The sequence below is a fragment of the Macaca fascicularis genome, chromosome X (genome assembly GCF_037993035.2).
Source record: "Macaca fascicularis isolate 582-1 chromosome X, T2T-MFA8v1.1".
NCBI lineage: Eukaryota > Metazoa > Chordata > Mammalia > Primates > Cercopithecidae > Macaca > Macaca fascicularis.
In genome coordinates this window covers 71,806,948-71,831,044 of record NC_088395.1, presented here as the reverse complement: position 1 = coordinate 71,831,044, position 24,097 = coordinate 71,806,948, and the positions used below count along the sequence as shown (strand labels likewise).

At 50.5% G+C, this 24,097-nt stretch overlaps 1 protein-coding gene across 24 annotated transcripts; it reads left to right on the top strand.

Annotated features, from left to right (window-relative positions):
- The first annotated feature begins 571 nt into the window (after positions 1-571).
- Positions 572-22,258, top strand: LAS1L (LAS1 like ribosome biogenesis factor). Of its 24 annotated transcripts, none has more exons than XR_012429764.1 (15): positions 572-879; positions 1,631-1,756; positions 2,737-2,806; positions 3,890-3,971; positions 5,445-5,729; positions 6,066-6,112; positions 6,955-7,064; positions 10,139-10,224; positions 10,575-10,625; positions 10,927-11,133; positions 11,482-11,629; positions 14,372-14,487; positions 16,726-17,219; positions 19,900-20,047; positions 21,939-22,258. XR_012429764.1 is itself a non-coding variant. In XM_005593787.4 (14 exons), the coding sequence occupies exons 1-14, from the start codon at positions 644-646 to the stop codon at positions 22,063-22,065; spliced, it is 2,217 nt and encodes a 738-aa protein (XP_005593844.1). In that variant the 5' UTR covers positions 572-643; the 3' UTR covers positions 22,066-22,258. The 24 variants fall into 24 exon arrangements, 11 of the variants coding, with proteins under 11 accessions (XP_005593844.1, XP_005593843.1, XP_065393942.1 ...); XR_010584161.1 differs by having other exon boundaries at positions 19,897-20,047; XR_012429766.1 differs by having other exon boundaries at positions 16,198-17,219; positions 19,897-20,047.
- Positions 22,259-24,097: the final 1,839 nt, after the last annotated feature.

Here is a 24,097-nt window from a genome sequence, read left to right as displayed (position 1 = left end):
CCTGACCTCAAGTGATCTACCCGCCTGGGTCTTCCAAAGTGCTGGGATTACAGGCGTGAGCCACCGCGCCCGGCCAGGCTGGTACTAATTTAAAAGGCAGGGCCCCTGGTTAACGGCCACGAAAGCAGATTTTTTCAACCCAACTTTATTTCGATGAGATATTTCCTCTGCAGCCCGGCTTCAGTGTCCAGTGTTTTACTAGGTTAGGTCCTGATTCGTAGCAATAAAAACATACTTAAAATCGCATTTTCAGTTCACTGGATGACTACAATCATGCTGCCGCCCGCCGAGGGGCGCCAAATAAAATTCCTCTTGCAGTGAAGACACACCCTTTCCGGTCTGGTACAGAAGCCGGTTAGCAACCAGGAAATTGGCGGAACCTGGAGGGTGAACGCTTGCACCTGGAGGGTTTGGTTTGTGAAAAGAACACTTCCGGCCGGCGAGTTTTTAACCCCGCATGTCATTAGGTCGGCGCCTAACTCTCATATTCCGATTGGCCATGCTGACGTTGGAAGGCGGGCTTGCGTATGGGGTCACGCTCTCCTATTGGCTGCTGGTGCGGTAGCGGTTCGGAGTGAGGGTAGCACGTTGAGCTGAAGGCTGTGCGGAGCGGCGCGGCACAGAGCCTGGTGTTCAGCTCAGTATGTCGTGGGAATCCGGGGCCGGGCCAGGTCTGGGTTCCCAGGGGATGGATCTCGTGTGGAGTGCGTGGTACGGAAAGTGCTTCAAAGGGAAAGGGTCGTTGCCACTCTTGGCCCACGGCATCGTGGTCGCCTGGCTCAGCAGGGCCGAGTGGGACCAGGTGACCGTTTATCTGTTCTGTGACGACCATAAGTTGCAGCGGTACGCGCTTAACCGCATCACGGTGTGGAGGAGCAGGTAAGGTGGCGGATTTGGCCCTTTTGCCTGCGTGCTGGTGGCGCTGTACCTCTTCCTTTGTCGAGTTTCTATAAGGCCCTGTTCTCCAGTCTTCCCCTAAGTCGCCTAAAGTTGCCCCTCTCCCAAATGCCTGGGAGAACGCCGCGGCCATCCTTGCGCTAATCCCGTTTGTGGATGGAAAGTAAGGGGTTGTGCCTCAACAATTCTCTTGTTGTATCTGTGAGGTTTACCCATTACCTCCAAAAAGTGTCCTTCTCCCAACTTGGAGAGGATGCCGGAGGGACTAGTGAGGCCTGAGCCAGGGCTTAAGGAGTAGGTTAATACCCTCGGGTGGATTTCCGATTTCAATGGGGAGGAGGTCTTGCCTGCAAAACCATGTTTGAGTGGGGCGCCTCAGTCCTGTTGGTAAGATTGAGTTGGGAGCCGACTAACAAGGGATGAGGGGCTCCTCTAGCTCAATGAGTTGATTTGGGGGGGGTGGGGGGTGAAAGAAAGGGGTGTGTCCACACAACTGTTGATTGACAGTCTACCAGTTAGGTGTTCTGTATACGGCCTAGTCAGCCCCTCATGCCCTGTATACTGTTGGATCCCACAGACATTACCCTGTCTCCCTCACCTTCTTGTTTTGTGTCTGTTCATGCTCTCTTGAACCAGAATATGATGGGTGTAGCCTGCAACAACCTAGGTTCTGAGGTGGAGGGTAGACCAGTGTAAGGGCTCTTTATGATGGTGCTGGACTGTGACCCTTTAGGTCAGGCAACGAACTCCCTCTGGCAGTGGCTTCTACTGCTGACCTGATACGCTGTAAGCTCTTGGATGTAACTGGTGGCTTGGGCACTGATGAACTTAGACTGCTCTATGGCATGGCATTGGTCAGGTAAGACCTGCATGGGGTAGGGGTGGAGGTTGGCTTTGGGGACTGGAGGCAGGGGAGGCATGTGATAAGCAAAACTTGGCTTCAGGTGTTACCTGAAGCAAAACCCTGCGTGTACCTCAGTGTGGATCAGCCTGTGATTATTGCCTGACTTAACAGCTTTTGGTACCCTCGTCAACACATTCCTCTTTTTCTTCCTTTTTCCTGAAAGCCTTCTCTTCCATTTTTCTTTCTCTCTTGGAATGTGGAAGAAGGGATTCAGACCAGGTGATCTCTGTGGGTCTCTTGATGGTCTGATATTTTTTCTTACCTTTGAATTCCTCACCCAGAGGAACTTGTCTGAATGGCTCAATGTCCTTGCCCGTGATTTAATGTGGACTTTCCAACCCTGTCCCTGTCTATTCCTAGCACCACCCTTTTCCCCTTCTCTCCTCATGAACACTGAAAGATTGCTGAGTTATGGAAGTGGAGACATGGGCTGGGAATTCCTGACTTACAAAGTGACTCATAATGGTTCTAGCTGTATACACATTGGAAAAAAGGTTGCTACTGAGTTTTCATATCTGTCAAAGTCTTTGTTTATCTATTGTTCCCCTTGTCTGCCTTGAGATCCTCCCTTTCTCTTCTTATTTTCTCCATTGGTTAGCTGTGCTCCCCATTATCTGATATAGTCCTTTGCAGCATTTATAGCATATTATGTTCTAGCCTAATACATTACATGATGTCATGATTATTTATCCTAGACCGAACTGTTCAAGGCTAGCGCAGTGTCTTATTCATCTGTATGGCTTCATTGTAGGGCAGACTCTCATTAAATGTCGTAATGGATGGAACTGTCCCTGCTCTGGCTGACACCAACTGTAAGAATAGGACAGGACAGTCAGTGGAAAAGTTGTGGAAATGCAGGGTTTCAGTAACTCAGCAAAGCATTTGGAATAAAATGGTTCCTTGGGCTGTGCCACTTATTTTTCCCTCAACTCCAGGTTTGTGAATCTTATCTCGGAGAGGAAGACAAAGTTTGCCAAGGTCCCCCTCAAGTGTCTGGCTCAAGAGGTGCGTATGATTCAGTGAACTTGCTCAATTCTCTCTCCAAGAGGGTTCACCAAATGGGGCATGGGGTAATGTGGGCACACAGTCAGACTAGCTCATCCCATCACTACCAGCCAAGCCCTGCAAGAATCCCAGAGCCTCAGCTTCCAGCCTGAAGGAGGCACAGTTGCTCCCTTGCTCATGACTGGTATCTCAGAGGGCTTGGCCTGCCCAACTTGCTGGGAGGAGCCCAAATGTAGCACTGGGTGGGCACAGGAAAGAGGTGACAGTCAGAAGGAGGAGACAGCTCAGCCACTGTGAGTCACTTTGTAAATCAGGAATTCCCATCCCATGTCTCTACTTCTGTAACTCAGACATTCTTGCCCTGAGTGAGTATGTGAAGTGTGTAGAGGCCCAGAGGGCAGGCATGTTCTCAGTCATTAGCACTTCCCAGAGTAGGTGTAAGAGAGAAACAGGGGTAAAGGATACTCAGGGAGAAGGACACGGTGGAGGGAGGCTGGAGAACGTGATTGTTAATGCTCATTCACAGGTATTTCTTTGTTGTAAAAGGGTGGTTGGTGGTTAGGGGAGGTGTGTGCCTTTTCTGTTTCTGATTTTCTTTTCTTTTTTTGAGACGGAGTTTTGCTCTGTTGCCCAAGCTCGAGTGCAGTGGCGTGATCTTGGCTCACCACAATCTCCGCCTCCCAGGTTCAAGCGATTCTCGTGCCTCAGCCACTCGAGTAGCTGGGATTACATTTATTTTTGGTAGAGACGGGGTTTCACAATTTTGGCCAGGCTGGTCTCCAACTCCTGGCTTCAAGTGATCCTCCCGCCCTGGGCTCCCAAAGTGCTAAGATTATAGGCATGAGCCACTGTGCCCGGCCCACTTTTCTAATTTTCAATACCTCCTCCATAGAGCAGTAAAAAAAGAATAAGGAGAGCTGGTTTTTGATCTTGGCTCTGTCACTATGATTGGAATCTTCTTTCAGGACCTCAGTTTCTCTAGTTGTAAAATAGGGCAGAGGGTGGTCAGGATAATTCATCTCTGGCTCCCTTCCAGCTTTAATATTTTCCAATTTCTATACTCACACCCTCCCCTGTAATCAGGTAAACATTCCGGATTGGATTGTTGACCTTCGCCATGAGTTGACCCACAAGAAAATGCCCCATATAAATGACTGCCGCAGAGGTAAGTCCTCAGAGGGTATACCTATTACAGTTAAACCCAGGGGCCTGGGCTTGGTGGCACTAAGGGTAGAGGGATAGGCAGGAGGGTCTTCACCTGGAGCCAAGGCTGGGACTAGGGTGAAAGAAGTGAGGCCTCGCCTTGGGCACAACATTTAAAGCGGGGAGAAGTCGAAAGTTTCATAATCAAGATAAATAACATATTAATGTGGAAAAATTCATGATAAACATAATATCAAAACTCTAAATAAAGCAGGATTAGTATTACTGACTTCTCCTTTTGTTTCAGCTTCCAACATGGCTTGGCATATTTTGATACCTTGACTACAGAGGTTTTTTTGCCTGCCCTTAAGTTGTTTTTGTTTGTTTGTTTGTTTTGAGACAAGTCTCACCCTGTTGCCCAGGCTGGAGTGCAGTGGCAGGACCTTGGCTCACTGCAACCTCCACCTCTCGAGTTCAAGTGATTCTCCTGCCTCAGCCTCTTGACTAGCTGGGTCTATAGGCACACGCTACTACGCGTGATTAACTTTTTTTTTTTTTTGAGACAGAGTCTCGCTCTGTCACCCAGGCTGGAGTGCAGTGGCACAATCTCAGTTCACTACAACCTCCACCTCCTGGGTTCAAGTGATTCTCCTGCCCCTGCCTCCTGAGTAGCTGGGATTACGGGCACCCGCCACCATGCCTGGCTAATTTTTTTTTTTTTTTTTTGTATTTTTAGTAGAGAGAGGGTTTCACCATATTGGTCAGTCTAGTCTTGAACCCCTGACCTCATGATCTGCCCGCCTCGGCCTCCCAGAGTGCTGGGATTACAGGCATGAGCCACTGCACCCGGCTGTATTTTAGTAGAGTTGGGGCTTCATCATGTTGGACAGGCTGGTCTCAAACTCCTGACCTCAAGTGATCCGCTTACCTTGGCCTCCCAAAGTGCTGGGATTATAGGCGTGAACCACAGTGCCCGGCCACTCCCCCATTAAATGTTGTTCCTGACGTAGTCCCTCATTAGTCTCACATACCTCTCCGTAGTTGAGGTGGGGAGGTTGCCAGACATGAGCCATCAGCAGTGTCATGAACCCAGGAGTTCCTTGGACATCCACCCCATCCCGATTAAGAGTCCCGGATTTAGCCTCACCTTTTGTGATGGGAAAACTGAGATCTAGGAAAGGGGAGACTTGGCCAACACCATGTAACTAGCTAATGGGGCTGATTCCTACTTCTCCCACTTACTAGCCACTTGCTGTTTTTGGCATCCCGTCTCTAAGTCCAATAATAGTTTTTTTCTAGTAAAGGTGCTTGTGAGCAGGATAAAGCAAAGAACGGGGATAACCCAGAGTGAAAGAGGCTGCTTCTGGATATTTGAGATTTGAACCTTGGAGCCAAGCCTTTTCCTGGGGCCCTCCTATAATGCCCACAAGATGAGGCTGGAGGCCTGCTAGCTGCCTGCCTGATCCTGTGGCACTGCCTTCCTTCCCTCCTCTAGGCTGCTACTTTGTCCTAGATTGGCTCCAGAAGACCTATTGGTGCCGCCAACTGGAGAACAGCCTGAGAGAGACCTGGGAGTTGGAGGAGTTCAGGGAAGGGATAGAGGAAGAGGATCAAGAGGAAGATAAGAACATTGTTGTTGATGACATCACAGAACAGAAACCAGAACCTCAGGATAATGGGAAAAGTGCGGAGTCAGATGTAAAGGCCGATGGAGACAGCAAAGGCAGCGAAGAGGTGGATTCTCATTGCAAAAAGGCCCTGAGTCATAAAGAGCTATATGGTAGGTGTTTTGGAGGGCAGAAAGGGGCCCATGAGCCCAGAAGGCTCAGGCTTAAGAGTTAATGCTGTTTATTTCCCTGGCTCAGCATTTCCTCTGGGGCTGTGGTGAGTCTTAGCTTAAAAAATTACTGTCACAAACCATCTTCCTGGCTAGTTTCCATAGTATAATGGCTGTCACATTCACTTCACAAACCATCTTGAGCTCTGTGAAGTAGTTGGGGAAAGAATTCTAGTTCCCCAATTACAACTCAAGAAATGAGGTGAGAGAGGCTCAGAATCCCATCAGGAACAGGGGTCTGGGCTGGCAGTCCTATCTGTTTCCCCATTCTGTTTTCAGAAAGAGCCCGAGAACTGCTGGTATCATATGAAGAGGAGCAGTTTACGGTAAGAAAGTGCCCTGGACTTGATGTGCTCTCATCTGCCCCAGCCATTTCTTCCCTCTTGCCAGCTACCTGAGACAAGTCTTGAGAAGGAATGTGAAAGAAAAGTGACAAAGCGTGAGGGAACTACTCGGAAAGAGAGAGGGGGGAACTAGGAAGGACACAAGAGGAGCAGAGTCCAAGTGACTGATCCTCCACACCGATGGAAGGGAACAGATGATGAAGTTTGCGGATAATCTGCCCCACTGGGTGGTAGGAAACAACTGGGAGTGGGTAGTTGTGCAGCCTTGCAATTCCGCAGCTGACCAGTAGATGGGGCCCAAGAGCTTCCCTAAATCAGGTGAGCTGGAGGGGTGCTGTTTTTAGGGAGGTCACCCAGAAACCATTTAGTTCAGTCCTCCCGTTTCACAGATTAAGAAGTTGAAGCCATGGATGAGTGAAGGGACAAGCCCAAAGTCACATATACAATTAATGATAGAACCAGGATTAGTACCTGGATCTCCCAGTTACCTTTCTTCTGTAACTCATTGCCTCCCCTCATCCCTGGCCCTTTGGCCTAAGAGTCTGTATCTCCAGCCAAATTCCCCCATTGAACATCTCAGTATTTGCCCACAGGAAATTCAGTTGGAGGAGGGAGGGAGAGAGAAAGAGGAGAAAGTCTCGCATTTGAGAGTCAGGCTATTTTTAGTTGCAAGGCCAATAGGGGAGTTGTGGGCCCACCCTTGCATGCCCTGCCCTGTCCCCTGCAGGGCAGTGCTGAGAGGTCCTATGGGAAGGGATCCTGGAGGGGTGGAGGTGGGTTGCTTGGCTGAACCAGCCTTCTGATGGGACCCTCTTTACTGGCAGGTGCTGGAGAAATTTAGGTATTTACCTAAGGCCATTAAGGCGTGGAATAACCCGTCCCCACGTGTAGAATGTGTCCTGGCAGAGCTCAAGGGCGTTACATGCGAGAACAGGTGTGTAACTAGGTAACCGGGAGCTGCGTATTCTCTAGGATAGAGGGTAGCAGCCTCATTGAAATTGGTTTCCCTATCCTAGCTTGCCAATCTCTGCTGTACAGAATCCCAGGGATAATCCTGATCTCCTCCACAGTGACCCTACATTTGGCAGAACTGTTTGCCCTCGACCCTGCCAACTTCCAGGTGGGGGTTGCCTATACTAGAATGGCCAGAGGCAGGAATGCCCACTGTCATCCATCTCCTGGCCAGCTGCTTTCCTGTCTGTCGGGTGGCATGTGGAGCTCTTGACAACTAGGAAAATCCCTTGATAATTACCACCTCACTGCCTAGCCCTTGTCTAAGTTTGAGGTAAAAGATAATATGGTAGGTGTTGCTAGTCTTGTCTTTTTTTCTTTTTTGAGACAGTATCTTTCTCTGTTACCCAGGCTGGAGTGCAGTGGTGCAGTCTTGGCTCACTGCAGCCTCCACCTCTTGGGTTCAAGTGATTCTCATGCCTCAGCCACCAGAGTAGCTGGGACTACAGATGTGAGCCACCACGCCTGGCTAGTTTTTGTATTTTCAGTGGAGACAGGGTTTCACCATGTTGGCCAGGCTGGTCTCAAACTCCTGGCCTCAAATGACCTGCCTGTCTGGACCTCTGAAAGTGCTGGGATTACAGGCATGAGCCACTGAGCCTGACCTTTTCTCCTTTTTTATGATAGGGTCATGCTCTGTCACCCAGGCTGGAGTGCATTGGTGCGAACATAGATAACCACAGCCTCAACCTCGCAGGCTCAAGAGATCCTCCCACCTCAGCCTCCTAAGTAGCTGGGACCAATAGGCATGCACTACCACGTCTGGCTAATTTTTTAATTTTTTGTAAAGGTGGGGTCTCACCATGTTGCCCAGACTGGTTTCAAGTTTGGGGATTCAAGAGATTTTCCTGCCTTGGCCTCCCAAAGTGCTGGGATCACAGGTGTAAGCCACTGCAGCCGGACTGGTCTTGTCTTGTTTTTTTTTTTTTTTTGAGACGGAGTTTCGCTGTTGCCCATGCTGCATTGCAGTGGCACGATCTCGGCTCACTGCACCCTCCACCTCCCGAGTTCAAGGGATTCTCCTGCCTCAGCCTCCCAAGAAGCTGGGACTACAGGCAAGCACCACCACGCCCAGCTAATTTTTGTATTTTTAGTAGAGATGGGGTTTTGCCATGTTGGCCAGACTGGTCTGGAACTCCTGACCTCAGGTGATCCGCCTGCCTTGGCCTCCTAAAGTGCTGGGATTACAGATGTGAGCCACCACGCCCAGCCTGGTGTTTTCTTTTGAACTGCCATTGGAGGGTATTAGCATCCCTTGGATAGTCATGATTAGGGGAATAGAGGCAGGACCTTCTCAGGGTCTGGCTCCTAGAGACTAAGTTCCTTGTCTCTCAAGTATGGCTGTGAGCCTTTTTTTCCCAAAACAAAGTGCTCAGCTCAGTCCAGAGCAGGCACATAGTATGTCTGCCCATTCTTCTTTCCTCCCTAGCTCTTGGGGGCTTTCTACCTAAATTGAGCTGGAAGGGCTTTGGGGGACTTTCCTCTAAGAACCTGTGGAGGCAGTGCTAAACCTCAGCTAGAGAGAAGTTGGAGAGTGTAGGTAGGTGGTGTAGGTGGCAGATTAACCCTGGGTGAAAACTATAGTGTAGGCTGGGATTGCCCCTGGAGTCTTCTATTCATGTCCAGGATACTAGTTCCAAAAGTATTTTATCAGTGTTTGCCCAGCCTAGGTTTCTTGGCTCTACCTTTCAGCAAAAGAGTTGGTGGTGGCTTCATTAGCAGCTGAGAAAACTATGCCGCTAACACAGTAGTGTCTGCCTGGTAATGCTGGAGGGAGGGATCTAAGTATGTCAATTTTCCAGGCATTAGGACACCTTGGGAGCTCTTTTTTCCACGTCTAGGCTTGGTCAGCTAGGAGAATGTCTGTATCTGTTTAGTGTTGCTATAAAGGAATACCTGAGGCTGGGTAATTTATGAAGAAAAGAGGTTTGTTTATATCATGCTTCTGTATCCTGTACGAGAAGCATGGTGCCAGCATTTGCTTCTGGTGAGAGCCTCAGGCTGCTTCTTCCACTCATGGCAGAAGGCAAAGGGGAGCCCACTTTGCAGAGATCAGATGGCAAGGTGGAGGGGGAGATGTCAGGCTCTTTTTTAACAACCAGCTCTTGCGGAAACTAATAGAACAAGAACTTGATACTGTGGGAACAGCACCAAGTCATTCATGAGGGATCCGACCCAGTGACCCACACCCCTTCTACAGGCACCAAGGTCAACATTGGGGATCAAATTTCAACATAAGATTTGGAGGGGACAAACATCCAAACTGTAGCAGAGAGCCTCTTGGGAAGCCACTAACTCTGGAGGAATCAGCTTGCTGTTGCTGGTGTAGGTTTGAGCTGTTAACCCATTTATGCTGGCGGTTCCAATAATGGAACACTAGGCATAAATGGGTTAATAGATAGAGATGGGTGATTTACCTCTATAACCTATTCCTGCAACCCCTCTAACTTTGTTCTGGGTTTTTAGAACCCCTAGTAATAAGGCCTGTGGACCATATTTGGTCTAGCAGTTGGGTCCCCAAGGTTTCTACTTCTAGGATCTAAAAGAAGGTAGCCAGGGAGAAGAGAAGGGGTAGGGTACTGGGGAGTGGTTAAGAGAAACAGACTGCAAGAACTGAGTCTAAAAGCCCTTGACCCCATGATACCAGGCATTTAATTCCTTCCTCTGTGGATGTTGAACTTTTTCCTGTCTGTGTGTTGAAGTGTATTCAGACACTACTGCCCTCATTATGGGCCATAGATCAGCATTAGTGCTTGGTAAGCACTTGTTCAAAACCCACTGATCCCAGCCTCTAACCAGCCCCTGCCCGAGGAGGCTGAAGCCTAAGATCCAATTGTCAACTCCCTTCCTCCCCACTCCTACCCACCCACCACCCCTCTCCCTATACTGCTTCAGCCACTTGAGCCAAAGGCATTAACTGCTTTGGAGGTAGGTGGAGGAGTAGGAGAGGGTCTTCTGCCAGCATCACTTTGCTAAATTAGTGTCCTCTTGTTCCAGGGAGGCTGTGCTGGATGCTTTTCTGGATGATGGCTTCCTTGTCCCCACATTTGAACAGTTGGCAGCTTTGCAGATAGAGTATGAAGGTAGGGTTCTGGGGGCTCACTGCACCCTTAGGGTTCTGATTCTTGGGTGGGAACACCTGGGATGGGCTGGGGGGCCCTGGTTTGGGGTGTGAAGGCTGTTTCCTGCCATTCCGCGGTCTCTGAAATTCCCTCAGCCTTTCTGGCTGAGCAGAACAGGTAGCCCCACTGACAGTTGTGGGGCTGTCCTTAAGTGGTCTGGAATGGGGTGGGGTGGGATGGGGTGGGGTCGGGGAGTCTTAATGACATTATTGTGCCATGTTCATTGTGATTTAGCTGCTAGCTAGAGAGCTAGAACAGCAGAATTGGAGGGGCCTTGTGAGGTCATCTAGTCCAACATCCTCATGTTACAGATGGTCAGACTGAGGTCCAGAGAGGGGAAGGTACTGACCCAAAGTCACACAGTGAGTTATTGACAAAGCTGAAGCTAGAACCAGATCTCTGTTTTGTTTATACTTTATTTTGAGTCAGTTGTTGGTTGCCAGATACTAACTGGTTTCTCTCTCCCCACTGTTCTGCTCTCCTCTTTCCTTTGTTCTGCGGTGGCAACTCTGTTGTTGGTGGGGGGCTTGGCTCATGCGCGCGCACACATTCTCTTGCTCTCACTCTCACTTCCTTTCTCTTGCTGTCTCTTGCTCTCTCTTTCGTGCTCTCCTGCTCTCTCCCTCCTATTGCCCCCTCAAATGGGTGTCCCTTACAAACCAGAAAACGTGGACTTGAATGACGTCCTGGTGCCAAAGCCGTTCTCTCAGTTCTGGCAGCCCCTGCTCAGGGGCCTGCACTCCCAGAACTTCACGCAGGCCCTGTTGGAGAGGATGCTCTCTGAACTGCCAGCCTTGGGGATCAGCGGGATCCGGCCTACCTACATCCTCAGATGGACCGTTGAACTGATCGTGGCCAACACCAAGACTGGTGAGGGAGACTAGCCCTAGCCCTAGGGCCTAAGGCAGCCCAGGCAGGAGCCTCTGCCGCTGTCCTCAGCTCTCTGCTAAGAAGCACCAGGCAAACACCTCCCGTGTTAAAGGTTTAGGTTTGCCCAAGAGGGCCCCGCGGAAGCAGTGGACAAATCTCCCTTTTCCTTTTCTTCTCAGAGCCAGCTAAACTGGGCTGGGGCAAAGTGCCCTGAATTCTTTGAGCAGTTGGGAGGTATAGGTGGGGAGTCTGGGGGGATGGGGAGGGACAGAGCCAAACTTTCTGAGGTGAAATGTTGGGTGGGGGGCTCACTGCTTCCTTCTCCTTAGATCCTCTCTTCTCTCTCAGGACGGAATGCTCGCCGATTTTCTGCAGGCCAGTGGGAAGCAAGAAGGGGCTGGAGGCTGTTCAACTGCTCCGCCTCCCTTGACTGGCCCCGGATGGTTGAGTCCTGCTTGGGCTCACCTTGCTGGGCCAGCCCCCAACTCCTTCGGATGTAAGTCTCTTGAATTCCATCCGGTAAGAGGGTGAGGCGCTTCAAGCCTCGGGGCCACACTGCCCTAGAATGACTGAGTTAGAAGGGCCCTTTGGGGACAATCTAGCCCAGTCTCACTCCCACTGACAGATGGGACAACTGAGTCCAGAGAGGGGAGGGGTAGGGTTTTCTTACCTAAGATCATACAGCTTAAGACTTGACTGAACTGAGTCCAGTGTGGGAATGGATAAGACAATCCCCCTAGAGTGCTTAGCACAGTGGCCTGCACAGAGTAAGTGCACAATAAATGGTAGCTGCTGTTTATTATTGAACCCAGGTCTTCTGACTCCAAGCCCAGTGCTGTTTCCTCTATTATCTTTCCAAAGTATACCTCTGATAGTTGCTTAGCAACCTTCAGTTGCTCCCTATTGCCTTCCTGTTAAGTCTAGGCTTCTTAGCCTGACATTCAAAGATCTTTCTGATTCTGGCCCAACTTACCATGGTAGCCATACCTCCTGTGAGTCTCCTTTACCCCATCCACCCTGGGTTCTATGGTCAAACTGAATATTGCACTGGTAAATACCTGTGGTTGTCTCCCTTTCCTTTTCTCTGTCATTTCCTGACCCTGAGCCACTTCCCTCATAATCATGGAAGCCTTTAGCACCTGATTTCCTTCTTGCTTTCTTGAGCAATATCTGTTTCATTTGGATGACTCATCTGACACTCTGCAGCTCCTCAACTCCAGTGACTTTCATTCTCCACTACACTCAGCAACCCATTTCCATCATTCGGAGCTGTTCCACCTCTGAAAGCTGACATCCCAGCATCCCACTCGGTGACCACCACTTCTCGTCCTTCTAGTTCTCACCCTTGCATCCCATGACATTTGCTCTTTGCCTGCATCCAGATCTCCATCCCTCCATTTCCTGCATCCCTTGACCTTGCTTCCCCTCTATCCTGTCTGTGGTTGCTCAGTTCGGCCACTCATCATCAGCACCTTCAGCTTTGCCCATCCTTTGGCCATATCTGACTTGCAAACCCCTGAGCTATAATTGATCCTCCCCATTCTGCTTCCCCTGCTCCTCAGCCCGGGTAGCTGAGCTCTGCTGGAGAAAACCACATAGCCCTGCGGATTGCTGCCACTGCAGAGGTATGATTTTTAATCTTGGGCGAGGCCTCAGTTCTGCTTGTCTGAACTTTTACTTGTTTTCTGACCACTTTCTCTCCCATTTCCTCACTATTCTAAACCCTTACCGCTCACCTCAAGCCCCTCCCCCTCTCCCATTTCACCCTAGCTTCCTCGAGCACATGGAGGCATCCGGCAGGGCCCCCTCGACCTGAGGTCCAGCCCTCGTGAACTGATCTGCGGCTGCACTCAACCTTCTCGCCAGTCTCAGGATGAGGTGGCCTTGCCCCACCTCAAAGCCTGCTCCTCCACCTGTGCTCTGGAGCCACCTCTGCCAGCATCGCTGGGGCCTCACCCCAGCCTCTACCTTGCTCTGCTGGCTCTTGCTCTTCAACCTAGGAACGTGCCTGAGCTTTTCTCATCTTAAACAAAACAACAGTAACAGCAACACAAGCAAAATCTCCTTTGACCCTGCATCCCTCTGTTGGGTTATCATCAGCTTATCATTCCCACCCTTCCCATCAAAACATCTCAAAAGAGTAGTCTACACTCAACACTCTCCATTTCCTCACTACCCTCTTACTCCTCAACCTGCTGCAATTTGACATTCACCCCCAGAGTTGCTTTGACCTCCTAGTTACCAAATCAGTGGGCCCTTGTCAGTCTCTGTGTCTGCTGCATTGATGCTGTTTACCACCCCCTCCTTGAAAAATGCCTGTGCTTATTACTAGTTCCTATAAAGTGCTGAGACCCAAATCTGTCTAGCTCTGGCCCTTCCCCCAAGATTCAGCCTCCTGTACTCGACTGCATGTGAGACATCTCCCCTTGGATGGCCCACAGGCACCTTACTGTGACCAAAAGAGAATTGGTCGTCTTAGTCCCCATCTCAACTCTAAAGTGGTCTTCCTCCTCTGTTCCCTATCTCACTTGGTGGCGGCACCATCTACCCTGTCCTGTTGACTCTCGAATACTTCCCAAATCTGAGGTTTTGTGTTGCCGTGTCTACTTCCCCTAGTGTCTCCTTCCCTCTATCAGACTAAACTTTTCAAGGGCAAGGACTCTACATCAGCTGTCTGTGCCCCAGCACACCACACAAGTCTAGGCACCAAACAGGCCTCAGTAAATGTTGTTGAATTGAACCATGCTCTGCTCTCTCATTCCTAGCAGTGCTGTCCTTGGTGGGAGCTGACCCAGTGCCTGGGGAATGAATGAAGTGGGAGTCTGGATGCCAAGACCCTCTTAGTCCCTGATCCCCCTATTGAGTCCAAAAGTCTTTCTTTAACCCTGGTGACATTTGGGACACAGAGGTATTTGTAAGATTTTAAAAGTGGCTTTGTAGACAAAGTCAGTCAAGGCAAGACTTCCAGAAATTGGGACTGAACAGCCACATTGCCAGATGTGTGCTCCAGACTAGAAGTGATGTGGATGGGTGGGAAATTGGGAGGAGAACCAAAAGGGCCTGGATGAGTCAGAGTTTCGAGAGGAGGCATTTGAACAATTCAAGCAGGAGAAAGAATAAAGCAAGTTTCAAAGTCCAGAAGGAACATGGCATGTGTATGTAATGGGAGGGAGGGAATGACAAGAGCAGCATGGAGAGGTTTGGATAGGTGGCCTTCAAGGTACTTTCCAATCCTAAGTGCCTGCAGAGTGGAAGCTGCTGGTCTTGGAGAAGTCTGGACCACAGAGATCTTCTCCCAACCCAAGCATACCAGAGGGATGCGAGACATGCCAGCAGTAACAGCGGCTCACTTGGGTACGATTTCTTGTGCACAGATCCTGCCTTTCCCAGATAAGCAGTGAATCTAGTCCTAATCACCCCATTACACAGAGTGGGGAACAGAGGGTGTTTGCCCAGGTATGATGCTGCAAGTCAGAGCTGGGGCCAGAATCCAGATAGCCTGGCGTTAGTCCCATGCTCTTCTGTAATACTCCACTAGATTGTATTATTGCAGAAAGCATCTGTTAAACACAGAACTTGGCTTTTGTTTACCCCAGAGAAAAAATAAAAGATACTATTGGAAATTAAGTGTCAGGCATGGTGCTGTGTTTTTTTGTAGAGGTTAATTTCATTTACTTTGACACAGCAGTCTTGGGAGGTGGAAGTATTATGTATTATAATCTATTTGACAGATAAGACATTGAGGCTCTAAGGAGTGATGGGACTTACCTAATAGCCACACATTTGTTGATGGTGGGACAGGGATCTTGGCCCAGGTGGTGTGAGCCCAAAGTCCACCTTCATTCCATCAGCCTGAATTCTGTGACCTTCTCAGTCCTGAGCTATGACCAGACATACTCGAGGAAGGGGGTGTATTTTAAGATTCACATCACCCCTGCACCTTAGTGGTCAGACTAATGGCTCAAGATAGCAGGTGGGTAATCATAAGCAGGCTGATGAGGCATTTTGCCAGTATCAAGTGTCTGGGAATATTTGTTATTAATCACACTAATGGACCACCATGAGAGGACAGAGTTTCTCTCTGGCTTTTCATCTGATAGGGCTGGAAGCTTTTCAAGCACTTTCCCCAGCCAGCCAATATCAATTTAATTTGAACTACTATCCCCTTGGAATATGAAATTGGCTCCATAGACAGGATCTCCCAGTCAAGTCATCAGCCCCCCAGCCCTGCCCCCACTGACCAGTCACCCTGCATATGTGACCAGTCTGCATGTGCCCAGAGAGAAAACAGCCTGCTGAGCTCATGGCCCGTCTGTGAACCATCCGCATCCATTTGTGACCGGGTGCCCGTTAGGTACCAGGTTCTATGAGAGGCTCTGTGAGGGGTACTCACCCTCTTCTCACCTCGAGCTCCCCTTCCCAGCAGCTCTGTATCTGTTGGTGGTTTTGCTGTTGGCGCCGTCTTTTGTGTGCACAGTGTCATCATCTTTAACTCTGCCTGACCCCTGCCATCAGTCACCAAGCCCTGCTCTCTGTCTGTCTGTGTATCCTTCACAGCTTCACTCCATCCCATCTCCACTGCCAGTGCCCCAGGTCAGCCCTCCCCGACTCTGGCCTCAACTGTCAGAACAGGCTCCTCCCTGGTCTCCCTGCCTCCAGGCTGCCTGTCCAGGCCAGCTTCCACATGGTCACCATGGTGATCTTCAGAAACATGGCCTTCATGTGTACTCAGAATTGGCAAGTGACCCCTCACACACACACCAATGCACACACATAACTTCCCAGTCCTCTCTTCCTCCCACGGCTCCTCAGCACAGGCCGTGCCCTCTAGCTGGGCTACTCACTGCACGCAGCAGCACCATGTGCTTGCTCTTGTCTCTGGGCTTCCCGGGCCCTACCTCCTGCACGAAAGCCCTCCCTTGGTCTTTCCTGCCCTCCTCGTGCTCTCTGTCTCCCTCAGCCCCGCAGTGCCTGCAGTAGGTTTGCAGTGCTCATCTGGCCTCCCTCCCACATCCTGCTTTGTCTTGTCAGCCGCTGCTTTTTTTTTCTTTTCCTCCATTCCAGGCTGGGCTGTAGCTGCTCCCATAAAGGGATCACAGTTTGTGTTCCACGCAGAAGGAGCCCAGAACACTTCCAGGCATATCCTTGGAGCTCAAGACAGGTTGCTCAGCTAGGCCAGAGAAGAGAGGGATCTGCTCATTTCCAGCCCTGCAGGCCTGTTGGCTGTTTTGTGTATTTATGTAGCTTTTAAGTGCAGACTAATAGCTATCATTTATTGCATGCCCACTATGTGCCAGGCACTGTGCCAGGCATTCTATGTGAGCTTTCTTATTTACTCCTCCCAACAATCCTATACATTAGGTATCATTATTGTCCTCATTTTACCTGAGAATGGAAGTGAGGCACAGAGATGAACCACAGAGCTTGTTCGGGGTCCATGGTCCTGTTGTTTCTATGTTCTGTCTGCTCTACTACACTGCCTTTCAGAGGCAGGTCTGGAAGTTCAGAGACCAAGTTCAAACCCTGGAGTGTTGGGGTATGAAGTGGCTTGGGATTTTGAATCTTTCCTACCCCATCCCTCCCTTTGCTCAGCATCTTCAAAGCCATGGGGCAGGGCCTGCCAGACGAGGAGCAGGAGAAGCTGCTGCGCATCTGTTCCATTTATACCCAGAGTGGAGAAAACAGCCTGGTGCAGGAGGGCTCTGAGGCCTCCCCCATTGGGAAGTCTCCATATACACTAGACAGCCTGTATTGGAGCATCAAACCAGCCAGCTCCAGCTTCGGGTCTGAAGCAAAGGCCCAGCAGCAGGAGGAGCAGGGCAATGTTAATGATGTCAAGGAAGAGGAGAAGGAGGAGAACGAGGTCTTGCCAGACCAGGTAGAGGAGGAGGAAGAAAATGACCAAGTGGAGGAAGAGGAGGATGAAGATGATGATGAAGACGACGATGAGGAAGATGATGAAGAGGAAGACAGAATGGAGGTGGGGCCTTTCTCTACAGGGCAAGAGTCCCCCACTGCCGAGAATGCTAGGCTTCTGGCCCAGAAAAGAGGAGCTTTGCAGGGCTCTGCATGGCAGGTTAGCTCAGGTAAGAACTACTTTGTCCCCACATGAACTTCTTTTCTCTTTGGCTGGCTCTTGAGGCTTCCTTCTACCCTAGGAAGAGATGGAAAGTAGCAGGAGGTAGCCAATGTGAGGCAAGCCTGGAGGCAGCCTGGTGCATAGATGACAGGTGGCTTCTCCCGCCTCTTAGGATGGAGCCTATGAGTGCCAGGGACCACTGTCAGGCTGCTGGCTACCTCATATAAAGAGCACATTCTGAGAGGATGACGTGGGTGTGAGCCCTGGGCAGTAACATAGAGGCAGAAGATAGCAAAAAGTAGGGAGTGTGTATGTATATGGTTCTGCATGTGTTTTTCACTTGCAGTGAGACAGTGCTTTCTGTGTATGTGTGTGTGTACCTCGAGGCTGGCTGGTCATGAGACAAGATTTTGCTGTGTGTATTAGAAAGAAGGAACCTAGGGCATTAAGTCAGAGAAACAGGAAGTGAAATCACAAGAGAGAATAAGGAATGCTGTGATTTTTAGGTGAGCACACAAATTAGTGAGACTGAAGCCAGGAAGAGGCTGCAGGGAGGGTTAGTGATAGGGATCTGCTCTTCCTTTTGAGTACCCTTGCTTAGGTTAATGAACAGGAACCTCGGAGGCTGGAAGACCCGGAAGGAATGACAGAACAGCGTGGAGTCTGTGTGCTGAAGCCTGGGGAGGGAGGGAGAACAGCTGGGCCTGTGTGGTGTGGGGTGGGCAGTGGCAGAAAGTGAGAGGGGAGGCAGTGAATGAGTTTATAGAGAAAGATACTATGGCCTTTGTTTGCCCTTGTATGGACAGGGTGGAAGGGCTGGAACATAAAACATAAAATCTGTCTCTCTGTGTGTGTATATGGGCGTGTGCCTGTACCTGCTGGCCAAACCATGGCCCAGTGACAAATAACTTAGGGCAAGGAGGGCTGTGTTGGGGGATCTTTGTAAATATTGAAAGGGAGGGGCATTGGCATAAGCAGAATTGTGTGTGTGTGTGTGTGTGTGTGTGTGTGTGTGTGTGTGTGTGTGTGTAGGAAAAAGGGAAAAGTAGGGGCAGTTAAAGAAGTCATGGCCAAGCAGGCTGTCGTACAGCTTTGTGAAGAGGAGGCAGGGTTGCTGAAATCCATGAGGGCTAATAGGTGTCTGTGAGAGAAAAGTGACAGCATTGAGGTTGGCATCTATGGAGGGGTAGTGGGAACAGGCAATGAGATATAGCCATCCAGAGGTGGCCTGTATGTTCACACCATCACTGGGGACATGTACAAGGGTATCAGGATAAAGAAGCAGGGGCAGTGATGTAGACAGCATTGGGGATATTAGTGATGATAGATGATTGGGTCAGGGACAGAGCCTATGTGGGTAGTGGTCCCTGTGCACGAAGGTGTCTCTGTATCATGGAGTAATGCAGGACATTAAGACAGGCACAACTTCCAGTAAGAGAAGCCAGGGGAGGGGGATGGACAAGTAGAGGAACAGTCCTTCCTGAGGAGCTCTGGGTTACATAAAAAGTTGGTCCAGGGTTGACACATTATAGAATGCCAGGGGCATTATGACGGGGAGAATTCTTTGAGTACCAGGGAGATGCAGAAGGCCAGAAATGGAAACTACGTGGAATGCACTAGTGAAGGCTTCATTTGAAAACACTGAATGCATTTGTGGAAGGATGGGGAGGGACATTTAATATAATACTGTGTGGTAGGTGTCTCAGTGATAGGACAGAGCGGGATGGGGGATGCCCGGCATCCCCATTCTAAAGTGGAGCATCTGTATGTGGGGGGATGTGAGTTGTGAATGTGGAAAGTCTAGAACGTTAACTCTTTCCCTCTCTCCTTTGCCATTGCTCCTTCTGTGTGTACACATGTGTGGGGAGGTAGGGACAGGAAGATTCCTGGTTGTATGCCAATGAATGAGGTTTGTGGGAGGCAGGGAGTGAACAGGACAGTCACTGAGTGAAGGGCTTATGTATGTGTGCTTCTGTATACATACTTGGGGGGCTGTGAGGGGTGGGATATGTAGTGAGACAGCCCTTCCCCAGAAAAGGGGTGTACCTTGTGCATCTTGGGGCAAGAACTGCAGGGGGCAGGGGAACATATTATCTCAGGGAGTCCACCCTGAGATGGGCATGGGGGTGTGTGTGTATCTCTGCATTAAGAAAACATGTGGTATTCAAACAGGCAGGGGAGTGTGTGTGTAGATTTGTAGGAAATCTAGGTCATTCAGATACTCTGAGGTACTGGTGGATTTGGGGTTTGCGGGGGAGGTGCTTTGGGAATTCTGGGACATCCAGACCCTCCATGATGTGTCCCTATGTATGTGTCTGCAGACAGGGAAATAGGGGTGAGGATGAGAAGTTGAAGCAGTGATACAGCCAGGTCTGAAGTTGTTGTTTGTGTCTGTGTGGGAACATGCCTGGGGAAGTAGGAAAAGAGCAAAGAGGGACAAAAATGTCTATAGTTGTATACTTGTAAACAAATAGAGGGGAAGAAGGACCATAAAGAATGTGTGGTGAAGCACTCTGGTGGAGAGGGGCTCATGAGAAGTGATACCGAGAGCAGTGAAGCTGGAGATCCTGAGAGAGCCCACCCGTGCTAAGTGGGGTGGGTGGATGGACAAGGTGAGCAGGCCTGTACACCAGTCGGAGAACCAGCTCATCAGCCCAGTCTTGCCACTTCCCTTTGCTCCACAGAAGACGTGCGATGGGACACATTTCCCCTAGGCCGAATGCCAGGTCAGACCGAGGACCCAGCAGAGCTCATGCTGGAGAATTATGACACCATGTATCTTTTGGACCAGCCTGTGCTAGAGCAGCGGCTGGAACCCTCAACATGCAAGACTGAGTGAGTGCCCATGGCAACAGGATTTCTCACCCCCTTTCTCTGCCACCTGTGGGAGGGAGAGAAGACAAGGTGAGGTGGGTGGGGGAGGTAGCTGTCCCCAGTCAGGGCCTAAATGAGTGAAGTGTAAGCCCCAGTCCCTGGCTGGGCCCTTGCCAGCTCTCCCTGTCCCTAGTGTGGGGAGCCAGTGAAGTAGCCACACAAGCTGGGCTTAGCATCCCTCTCAGATTGCATTCAGTTTGTGCTTATGGATGGATGTGTGTGTGTGTGTCTGTGCACACATTTTGGGAGGAGAAGGGTCCGTAGCTTTCAGCAGATTCTCTTAACTGGTCCACCACTCCTAAAAGGTCAAGAATAGATGCTCTCATCCAGCTTTTTCATGTTCCTGAGGAGAAAACTAAGGCCCAGAAAGGGGAAGGGATTTGTCCAAATGTGCACAGAGTAGTCAGTAGGCCTCCCCACACTGTCCAGGCACCTTGGTAGCAAGGCCTGCCCCTCGAAACTCGCCTCTGAATCACAGGCGTGGGAGCCCTTGGGTCACCAGGGAGCCAGAAACCAAGCAGCCCTTGCTGAGGGACTATGCTGGTAACACAAAGGAGCCCATCCAAAGGGCCTATACATTCCAGAATGCTGGGCCATTCTGACCAGGGGAATCCTGTGAGTACTAGAGAGGAACCCCTGCAGGGCCCTGAAACTGAGTCTTTCCCTTTGCTGCCTGCCCACTCCCTGGGAGATGAACCCCTCTTCATCTGGACATTCTGGGAGAGGGCTATAGAATCCAGGGGCCCCAGAAGCAGACCAGACCCAAGGCAATGCCATGGACTCTGTCCAAGGCCACGGGCCAGGGCCAGCAGGCCTCTTGGAGAGGAGAGGCGGCAGCTGGGGAAGCCAGGAGATCTGTAGTTGGGAGTGGGATTCACATGTCTGAGACAGAGGTGCCCTTACCCGTCCTTCCCACCCAGCCTGGACCTGGGTAAGGATGGCTTATTGAGTACCATGGATATCAAGGGTGAAGTGTGGGCAGCTGGAGCTGTTCAGTCAAGAAGGAAGCTGATTCAGCCCAGCTCCCACACCAACTGTAGTCAGGAGGTTTCCTCTGCTGTGGAGGGGCATGCCCATCCCAGCTCCACCCCTGACTTGGCTACGTGGCCTTGGGCAAGTCCATTCCCATCTCTGGGCCTCAGTTAACTTGTCTGTAAGATTGTGGGTGATGGGAGGTGGTGGGACTAGATCATCTATACGGGTTTTTTCAGCTGCAGTAGTGTAACCATGGATCTGCCTGAGGGTAGGATGATGGCTTTGCTCTCAGCTGTCACCCTCACCCAGCTGGAAGGACCTTGACCTGCGGGAAGCAGGGGAAGCAAGAGTGTTATGAGCAGGGCCAGGGAGAAGGAGGGCAGAGCCACCCTCCCTAAAGCAATCTTGCAATTGTGGGCCTTGTCTTACAGCCCAAGCCTGGCCGTGGACCCCTTAACCAGCTATTGGGTGTGGGAGGGATCCAGCCTGGAGTGCCCTGGCCCCCAAGCTCTAAGGCCTTGAAAGGTGGCCCCGTTAAGGCAGCTACTTTCAATGTCTTGGGAGTCAGGTGGGGTGGGGCCCCCTCCCCTGCCTCAACCCAAACAGCTCTACTTTAATCTGGTTTATCTACTAGGACTCTGCATAAAGCTTCATTTGAAAAGCTCCTTGCCTCCTTCCCTCCTTTCCTCAACTGAGGAGAGGGCCAAGCCACCCCCGGGGCCCACATGAAGTCGTTTCTAGGATTTGCTCCAGCCTCTTTGTAAAGCCAGACAGGAGAGTGGGCCCATCCCACAGATACACACATGTCAAGCACACTTGGCCCCTCCAGAGCCTAAAGCTGCCTCCTTCCCTGACTGACCTCCCACTCTTTCCTCAGCACCTTGGGCCTGAGCTGTGGTGTCGGCAGTGGCAACTGCAGCAACAGCAGCAGCAGCAACTTCGAGGGCCTTCTCTGGAGCCAGGGGCAGCTGCATGGGCTCAAAACTGGCCTGCAGCTCTTCTGATGGCCATCCCTGGTGCAAGTGTTCATCTAGCCCTGCCAGGGCAACAGCCTACCCCCTAGTACAACTGATGCTCCCTGAGACAACCTGGGAGACAGCCTGGATCAGCCACATCAACTCAGTTGTCCACCACAGGGGAATTTTGAATGTCTTTTGTTTTTGTTTTGTTTTGAAAAATAATAAACAGGCAACTGTAGTTTTGGTGTTTGTGAGATGAAGAGGGTGGGTGCTGGGGCAGACCAGTATAGTTTTCCCTTTACTGTGGAGGCTCCAGACAAGGCTTGACCAGGAACCAGGTCCTGAGGCCCTGTGGGCCTCTGGCTCTGATTGCTCCCATAACCAGGCTCCACCCATATCTTATTCCGGACTCCTCGAACCATTTCTGTTCTCAGCTGTAGTATGAGGCCAGCTCCCTTGGAAGCATCAGGCCCCAGAGGCACTGCTGGCTACAGAGCCTAGCGAGTGGCCAGGTGGTTTGTTTAGAGCCTCCCTGACAGTGGGAAGAGTCAGGCCGCCTTGCTGCTACCCAACAGGCTTCCTGCTGTTCTCCACACCTGCTCACACTATACACGAAACAGCAGTTGAAAGCCGGAGAGATTTTCTTTGTCACTTCTGCACTCTTTTGGCCTAGAAAAGATGAGAGTGGGCTTCCTTGTGGTGTGCATTAGAGCAAGAGAAATATCTTAGGGACTGATCCACTGTTCTCTGTGGTCACCGAATCCCCTCAGAAACTCACCTCACCTTAGAGTGCCTACCCCATGTCAGCCCTGAGCTAGCAAGAGATAGGGATGAATAAACCATGTTTTCATTCCTTAGAGCCTTCAGCCTGGTGAGGAAGGACAGAGTCACCAAATGATAACCTGATGCCTCTGCTAGGTGCCTTAAGGGATTTCTGTAAATGGCCACACCAAGAAATGATGGAGAGGGCTTATACTAAGAAAATGCCAAAGAGGAATTTGGTAAAAGTGCTGTGCCAGAGCCCAGACAAGAGTTTTAACTTGGATTAGGACCCCTAGAGTGTCTACAACACTTCAAAGGATATACTGAGTATCATTGTGGGTATGTGTATAATCATTTTTCTAAGGGGCTGGTCCACAGGTTTTATCAAGTTGTCAAAGGGGTCCATTAGTTCAACAGCCCAGCAGTGTTAAGATCTTTTCTGTGTATGATCCAAGCAATAGGCATGGGCAAAGCAGTCTTGTGCAGCATCAGTTTCCTTCCAACTCTCCCCTGTCCCCTCACGATGGCAAATGCTAGAAGTCTGTTGGCATCTTGGAATGTCAGAGCTGGAAGCGTTCTCAAAGAACATATAGGCAGCTGGACGCGGTGGCTCACGCCTGTAATCCCAGCACTTTGGGAGGCCGAGGCGGGCGGATCACGAGGTCAGGAGATCGAGACCATCCTGGCGAACACGGTGAAACCCTGTCTCTACTAAAAATACAAAAAAAAAAAAAAGTAGCCGGGCGTGGTGGCGGACGCCTATAGTCCTAGCTACTCGGGAGGCTGAGACAGAAGAATGGCATGAACCCAGGAGGCGGAGCTTGCAGTGAGCCAAGATCGCGCCACTGTACTCCAGCCTGGGGGACAGAGCGAGACAATGTCTCAATTAAAAAACAAAAACATGTAGGCTCCATCTAGTGAAGATTTGCAGTTGTGTACTTCAGGAGGTACTCCAGTGCCTGCTCTGTGGGGAGATAGGTGCCACAAGCTCTGGGTTCCCATCCAGCACTTCACCAGATTCTTATGTATTGGAATCATATATAAGATTTCTTTGGAAAGATGTTTTTGTTTTTGTTTTTGTTTTGTTTTGAGACAGCCTCACTCTGTCGCCCAGACTAGAGTGCAATGGCACGATCTCGGCTCACTGCAATCTCTGCCTCCCAGGTTCAAGTGATTCTCCTGCCTCAGCCTCCCCAGTAGCTGGGATTACAGGTGCCCGTCACCAAGGCCGGCGAATTGTTTTTTGTATTTTTAGTAGAGATGGGGTTTTGCCATCTTGGCCAGCCTGGTCTCAAACCCCGCACCTGGCCAGAAA